This window comes from Biomphalaria glabrata, chromosome 16 (assembly GCF_947242115.1).
Source record: "Biomphalaria glabrata chromosome 16, xgBioGlab47.1, whole genome shotgun sequence".
In the NCBI taxonomy this organism is placed as follows: domain Eukaryota; kingdom Metazoa; phylum Mollusca; class Gastropoda; family Planorbidae; genus Biomphalaria; species Biomphalaria glabrata.
Window position 1 is genome coordinate 27,753,533 of NC_074726.1, and position 8,078 is coordinate 27,761,610.

The window sequence follows — 8,078 nt, forward strand, 5'->3', positions numbered from 1 at the left end:
ATTGAGCAGAAACAAAGCAAAAAAATAGGGATGAAAATGTATTTCTTAGTTACAAATTGTCATCAGCATTAACAAAATAACAAAAAAAGAAGAGCTATTAAGGTACAAGGTATTGCTTTAAAATGTTAAATTTTCACTTTAAATGTCAGTTTTTGTTTTTTAACTCTAAAGGATGGAGTGAAGGGGTTGCAGATTGAGTAATCTTTTTTGTATTGGGCCCATCTCTTGCCAGCCTGTCTTCAACAGAGACTGACTTTCACAACATTAAAGTGATATTTTTTGTGTGAGTATTGTTATTGAAATTTTATTACCAATACACTAAGAATTTGACTTTAAAAAAAAAAACAACTGCAACTTGAAAATGGAGAAGCCAACTTTACTTTTGTAAAACATTGTGTAGGTAAAATGAAATTAAAAATGACATTCTAATGTAATCAGAACTGAAGCAAACAGTAATGTGTATACACTGACATCAAGTAAGTGACAGAATTACAATAACCAACACTTTTAAAAAGTGAAACTCAGATAAAATAATGTACATCAACAGATCAAATAGTGAAACCATTCCACTTCAATCGTTTCATTTACACACTTTGGTCATCAAATCAAACACACATTGACATACACCACACACACACACACACCATGGCCAACAAGAGAATCTAACAACATATGTGTCATCAATGGCTGGTCATCAATCAGAATCTGTTTTAACTGTCTTGCACTTTGGTTCTGAAAAAAAAAATATATACACATAACTGATTCAAGCCACCACAACAATTGATTTTTTAAAAATTATTACAGCAGGAGGGTCTTGTTGTGCCTTAGTTGTACTATCTCCCTAGCATCATGTTTTCTTCATTAGTTTGTATATGCCAGCTAAAGGCTGTGTAGTCCCAATCCCAAGCAAACATTTCAATCTCAAAAACAATAACAGAATCTAAGTTGATCCCTTAAGACAATTTATTTGTATAACAGTTGTAAATACAACCACTTCTGTTAAACTCAATGTAATTAATTTTTCGTTATTTCACACCATTCGCCTATTCCTTCAGAATTGAAGATTATTGAAACCCAGCCCAAACCTCCATCAGGACGGCGTGGAATGGTAGCAGGCAGGATTTCAACCCTAGACCATCAAGACAACACATACCACATGACCAGGCAGCTATCCTAAACTTAATTAGTTCAATAAAGTGTAAAAGTGTACCTATAATAAACTTATATGTGTACAAAACCTAGTTGTGTCCCTGTATTTAAGAACAAGCAACATGGCTATACAAAACCCTCATGACCTGTTGGTCTCAACAACAGATGGAAACTCTGCTGCCCTCTATACATTTAAGTTTGGAAGGGAAACAATCTTTAAGAAGAACATTTTCGACTTTAAAACCATCAGCACCTAGCACAATTTGTATGGTAGACTCCTAGCAGCGGGAAACACTCATTTTCTCTTTCATTTTCAAAATATGTAAACCAGGTACGATACTGAATAGTTAACTAAAACAATACACAAGACTTTTGGTCCTCAGTGAAAATGAGAAGCTTGCAACCTAGTCTTATAGAGTATGCTCATGGCTGAGTGTAAGAGCTAACCATGACACTGACTTAGGAGGATGCTGTTGTGTCCTCAAGTCTGAATTTTAAAAAAGTACTTTTTTTTGTTTGTTTATTGGTCATTTTTTATGTGTTATGTATTTTTTTTTTAACTTTATTATTTGAAAGTGGTTTACTAAACCTAAAAGATACCCTTATAAAAGAAACAAATACTGTAAACAGTGTTATTTCGTTATTTACCATCATCATCATCATTATCTTCTGCCCCACTGTCTCCATCACCATCATCTCTCCTTCTGTTTTGTCTTCGTTTTCCCTGAAAACAAACATGTTAACATTACAGCATGGCTTGGAGACTTCTACATTTATGAACAACTAGCATCATGTTCAATAGGCAGTCATAAAATTGTGGATTTCTTAAAATTATCCATGTTATGTTATTATTTTAATAAAATACAAATTTTTATCCAACTGAAGTGTATTCATAATATTATTATTGTGTTTTGGCACAATTAGGAAGTTGGCTCAAAAAGGTATTTCTTCCATAAAACAGGAAAGTTTTGCTTAGAGACTCTGACCTGACTATTAAAACAAGACTAGGATTTAGGAAGTGATGCTAAAAGTAAATAGAAGACTTTTTGCAGCTCTAGAGTCAGGTCAGCTTTAGTTTTTGAAGTAGATATTTAGATAATAAGACATTCGACGGTTCCCTTGATTAAGTATTAAACTTCTTGTTTGACATCGTTCATCAGAGTCAACTACCTTTATAGTGTTGACCTTACGCCTGTGTTATTTGGTTATTACAGTGCTACCTCCGTTTAGACTTATCTATACAAGACAATGTGCAAAGGCACCTAACAATTAACATGCAGTCCTTAATATACGAATTACATTCTAAAATTTGGCACATCATATGTGTAAGCTATCTTAAGCATTAAAAACCATATGGTGTATTCTTTGCAAACCTTGCATCTAACAGTGTAATAGACATATAAATGAAAAAAAAGAATTACCTGGTATCCACCCCTGCCTCTCTTTCCACCTCTCTGGTTCTTTCCACCCCGACCAGGTCCACCTCTGCCACCTTTCTTTTTTTTGTCATGTCTTTCAGCTATTTCCCTAAACATTTTTTTCCAGTATTCTAGCTCCTCATCACCTGTAGGAAACATAAAGATGTTAAGAGGTGGTTTAGTAAAGCATTCTGGATTAAAATACAACTTGATTCTGAATACAAGAAATATTCATGACTTGATTTTTTTTTAAATGATAAGTCCTTGCATATGTAACATTTAAAAATACCTTCAACAACCCTGACTTCTAATTCTTTGTCATGAATAACTATCTTGCCATCCCCTGCTTTCCTGGCCTTCTCCAATGTTGGTTCTGCACTGTTGGCTTCTTTCAACCGTAAATAACCCTAAACAAACACATAGGTACACATTACAATAAACATTTAATCAATTAAGAGTACTGTGAAGAAACAAGTCCTTTTACGTTTAAAGTGTCTTTTAATTGTGGAACCTTTTAACAAAACACATATATATGGCAACGTTCTGTACAGATCTCCTGCTTCCCTCGCTGACCTTTTTCTCTCTCTCTTGTTTACACACCAGTCACTTCCCCCAAGTCCCCTAACTCTTGATACCCAACACTTGACCGTGTGTCACGGTTGACCACACAGTAACCGTGTCACAAGTATGAACCCCCAATAAGACAACAAAAGGATGCCCCATTCAGCTGTAACAGTAAAAAACTATCAGAACAAGGATTTTGAGAAAAAAGTGTCATTCCAAGAACTTACTTCTGTGCTGCCTTTGTCGAAATCAACCCAACCCACATCACCATGTGGCGCAAAAAAAGTTTTGATCTCTTCTCTACTGGTTTCTGGATCCATCCCTTTCAAGAAGAGAACAGCATTCCTGGTCATTTGTTGTCTGGCTTTCTGAAGAAAGAAACAACAGTACATGAATAATTCACATTCCTACTTGTTGAAATATAACAACCTACAATTTCCATTTTTAGCTGTTTTTTAATAATTTTTTTTTTATGATAATGGGGACTACATTTTTTTTTGTCAAAATTATTTCTCTTTTTAAAGAGAAGAATTTTACTTTGAAACGTTTGTTGTTTGTAAGTTCCAGTAAGTTCTTACCTCAGATTCTTCTTCCTCTGTGTTCTTTTCAGCTTCTTGTGGTTTACTGTTGTATACAAACAATGAATAGAAATATCAAACTACACAAGTGCCAGGTCATACAGCTGCAACTAGCTAGACAGACACTAGACAGAAATACTTTATAAATCTTTAGTGCAGTCCAACCCAAGTGCACATAAACAAATAAAGTAATTATTTTGCCGGTCATCAGACGGGTTGGTAATAGTTTTGGAGTTCTCTAAATAGCATACAACAAAATATGTGTATTACCTTTTATCCTCTTTCTTATTTCCCTTTGATTTTCTGGCGGCTTGTTTGTCTTTAAAATAATCAGCTCTGTTAATGTACCAGAAAAAGGATTTATTTTTTTATATATATAAAAGGTTCACATAGATTTTTTGTTTATACAAGATTACATTTGTAAGAAAAGTTAATTATGATGACAAATTTTTTAAACACCCCCAGCTCTTTCACACAAATAAATTGAACATTAAATTGAAGTCACTGATGCATACAAAATACAATGGCTTTAAAAATTTTTGTTTGATCAAAAAAAAAAAATAAATAAAAGCACTTTTTATTTCAGTGAAGACTAATGACACTTACTTGAACTTTTTGACCTCTAACACTGAGTCTTGATATTTGGTTTCCTCTTCTGAGATAAATTTGGCTGCATCTTCCTTATTTTTGAACACAACAAACACTGAGCCTTTAAATGTCTTCTTATGAAACTCTTTCTTCATAAACACATTTTCAGTTGGTCCGTATGTTTCAAAGAAGCTCATTAAATCATCCAGTTTAGCGTCCAGTGGAAATCCTTTCTAATAATCAAAGAAAAAACACAGAATGTCTAAGAATAAAAACAAAATTAAATTTTCATACATTTTTTTATCAAAATGTGATAAGCAAAGAATTATGTCATTCAAAACTGAGTTGAATATTTGCAGTTCCTTTGAAAACATTGGCTGTGTAGGTGACATTGTTCCAAACCATCAACTGGTTACATTAAAAGCCCAAACCTGTCTACAATTTCAAAGATTAACAATGAGAACAGCACTACTCATGATTTAGCATACCCAGTTGTAACCTGCATGTTTTTGCCACATCAAACATACGAAATTCTATACCCAAAATCTTACTTAAAATAAGATTTGTAACAAAAATAATTGAAATAATAACTATCAGTAGCGTGTATGATTTTGATTTTTTTTTATTTGAGGCACATCGGCACAATTTAAGCCATGTCGTGCCTGTCAGTAGCGTGTATAAAGTCACATCTAATACATGTACTTACAGCATAAATTGATCTGTTATTGATCTCATCTCGGCGCTCCTGTGTGTCACCTGGCAGTGGCTTGTCTGATCTTCTGCGTATTTTGTCTCCATTTTCACTGACCTAAACAAGTAAAATCTTGACATAACACATACTCTTGAAACATCAAATCTACTATAAATTTTTTGGCTCTGAGAATGTTATCTATATAAAGATTCATAGTCTAACACTGACCTCCACAAGTTCGCTAGAACTTTTCAAAGCCTCACAAATGACTTTAGAGTCATCAGTGATCTGTTTGAGTCTGTTGAACTTCAACATTGTTTCAATGGTTACCCCTGTCTCCAGTTAAGAAAAATATGAACATTTTGATGGTCACAATTAAAGCTATTTTAATTGTACAACGTTGACTGCTGTTTATAAAAGCCATCTTATGACACTCAGTGAGGACTTACAGACACTTCTTATAAGATATTGTTATAAACTTGGTGGTGGCACAGAGAGGGGTAGTGGTGTGTGTGTAGTCAGCCGACGCAAATCGCCCTAGGCCAGCGCTAGAGGAGCGGTCAACCGTGACGAGTTACGACGGTCAGCCGAGACAAGTGTCAACACGGCGGTTCGGGAAGGATTGACGGCGGCCCGGGAAGGTTCGACGTCGTGAACAGAGCTCAGGAGCGTCACGAGAGTTGTAGTCATCTGACCACCTAGAAACGTCGAGCGGCGTTCTGTCCGGTTCGAGAAGGCCAGTAGGGACCCTATATAAGAGCGGAGGCGACGCAGTCAAGACGGTTGAGAAAAGGGGCTCAATACAGCAAGGTTCACGACAGAAGGTTCAGAAAGGAGGTTTACGACAGAAGGTCCACTACAGTCCGGTCGACTACAGCACAGTTCAGCGGTGTGGTTCTGTACGGAGCATTACGACGGTTCAGTGCGGAGTACTGTCAAGTACAATTGAGACGGCTGGCGTCTTGATCTTGGTCTGCGATCGAGTCCGACACAACGAGCCTAGTGTGTGAAGTCAGTCCTGAACTGTTGAACCCAGTGCAAGCCCGGAACGAGACGGAGAGGCCAGTGCAAGAGTCAATACGGCTATTAACAAGAGAGATATTTGTACAGTGTACGTGCTGCCAATTGTACAGTATTGGCTGTTACTTATTCAACTATTAAAGTGTTACGTTACTTTGGAGCCCTGAGTTGTCAAGTTCTTTAAGTTGGTGGTGTATGGTGCAGTTTGCAGAGAGCCTGGATAGTGAGATTCGTAACAATATAATATACTTCCCATAAAAAAAAAAAAAAGACTATGATACTCATCCACTTAATGATAGGTATTTAATTTAAAAGATTTAGTGAAGATAAATTTCCAGATTTATATTTTAGTTTCACATTCCAACAATATTAAATTAATTCACCAATTAGGCCAGGTAAAGAACCCACCAACCCCCACCAAAAAAATAATGTGTAGGTTACAATGCTTGTAAATGCTTACCTGCATTAATAGATAGTAGGTAGACATTGATTAGGTGATCAATTAAAAGCAACACAAAAAAAGGTTTACTTAAATTATTATGAGAGAGTAACACAATATATTGAAAATATTTTATGATGTATGTGTCTAAATAAAAGTTTGAAGGATACATCCATCATCTTCTTGAATCTTCTCTTTCAGAAATTTATCTCTCATGAGGTTCATATCCCCAAAATAGTACTGGAAAAAAAAAAAAATCATCAAAACTTAAACCTAACAGTGTGAACATCTTACAAATGTCTAAAATTTGAGTAATCATAGTAATATAATAATAAAAATAAGGCTTGTATTTGAGCCTGAGGTTTATTGAGGAATGCAGTATTTCTAGTCGTTACGCAGCTCCAGCTGTGACCTACATATTTTACCACAGCCAGCGCAGGCATAACCATCGTCCGCGAGTGGTCGATTTATGTTTACTTTTCGCCATCTACGCCAGTCCTTGGCAGCAGATTTTCTTTTGGTCTCAAATGTGCCTCCCGCTGCCTATGTAAGTGACCTCCATCAGTCTCGTTCTGAAGCCACATACAACCAGGTGATCTCTTCTGTATCAGTTAAAGCAAGTTGGCACCTAAGCTGGTCTTTAAAGCGTGTCCATGGGGCACATACAACCAGGTGATCTCTTCTGTGTCAGTTAAAGCAAGTTGGCACCTAAGCTGGTCTTAAAGCGTGTTCGTGGGGCACATACAACCAGGTGATCTCTTCTGTGTCAGTTAAAGCAAGTTGGCACTGGGCAGGGCGCGTATCCCGTAGTCTCTCTATACTGTGCATATGGGCGTTTGCAAGGACATTGCTGTTTGTAGTGCTGTCTTGCCTCCGTATGTCCATAGTAATATATATTGTAGACAAAATATGAACTATAGAGATCTGATCTATCTTTACTATTACTTAAATGAATTTCTTTTACCTCAATCTGTTTCACTACTTTTTCATTGATCTTCTTGATTTGCTCATCTTCTCCGTTGGAAGTTTGTGTAGACATTTCTGGGTTGGTTTAATCTTAACAATTGTATACTGGTAGAAGTAAATTTTATATTTAGTAATTAGTACTTTGGTCAAAATAAAAACACAAAGCTAACAATAATAACAAACTCTCACTTGCTGATACAATTAGCACAACTTTAATACTAAACCAAGCTTGCTCATATTTTAAGTAATGGTTGAACATTTAGGCTCATCAGGCATAAAATGATAATGAGAATATATATATATATATTAGGATATTTGTTGGAATGGAAAAAAAAAAGATCTCTAGAAATAGAAATTTAAATCAATATTTTGAATAGGTCTAATATTATTATATTATAGACCTAGAGTTAAGTACTTACTAGTGTTACTAGTCGAGTCTACATGGTCTAGAATAAAGTAGAACTAGAATCTAACTAGATCTAGATGTTCATTTATTATTTATATCTAGATCTAGTTCCTAAAAACTCGAGCATGGACCTCCAAGTGAAAAAGCTACATTTAAATAAATGCATGCCGCCATGGGTCAAACATAGATTTCTAGATATAGATCTAGATATTACACACTTTAAAAAAAACTCACACATTAGGCATGATTAGGCTAGGCC

At 35.5% G+C, this 8,078-nt stretch overlaps 1 protein-coding gene across 1 annotated transcript; it reads right to left on the reverse strand.

Annotated features, from left to right (window-relative positions):
• Nucleotides 1-355: 355 nt before the first annotated feature.
• On the reverse strand, nt 356-7,518 carry LOC106069304 (lupus La protein homolog). Its single transcript, XM_056014461.1, has 12 exons — nt 7,412-7,518; nt 6,618-6,687; nt 5,217-5,320; nt 5,004-5,105; nt 4,316-4,530; nt 3,980-4,045; nt 3,710-3,755; nt 3,359-3,499; nt 2,857-2,974; nt 2,571-2,713; nt 1,798-1,873; nt 356-732 (listed from the first exon to the last, which is right to left on the reverse strand). Exons 1-12 carry the CDS (start codon nt 7,484-7,486, stop codon nt 695-697), a joined length of 1,194 nt encoding a protein of 397 aa, XP_055870436.1. The 5' UTR covers nt 7,487-7,518; the 3' UTR covers nt 356-694.
• Between the last annotated feature and the right edge of the window lie 560 nt (nt 7,519-8,078).

What these genes read in the sequence shown, in the direction of transcription:
- LOC106069304 (XM_056014461.1), bottom strand. Translation starts at nt 7,486, where the DNA reads ATGTCTACACAAACTTCCAACGGAGAAGATGAGCAAATCAAGAAGATC. An exon ending in TTAGAGGTCAAAAAGTTCAA is followed by an intron (nt 4,046 to 4,315) that starts GTAAGTGTCATT and finishes GTACATTAACAG; the next exon opens with AGCTGATTATTTTAAAGACA. An exon ending in TCGACAAAGGCAGCACAGAA is followed by an intron (nt 2,975 to 3,358) that starts GTAAGTTCTTGG and finishes GTGTTTGTTTAG; the next exon opens with GGTTATTTACGGTTGAAAGA.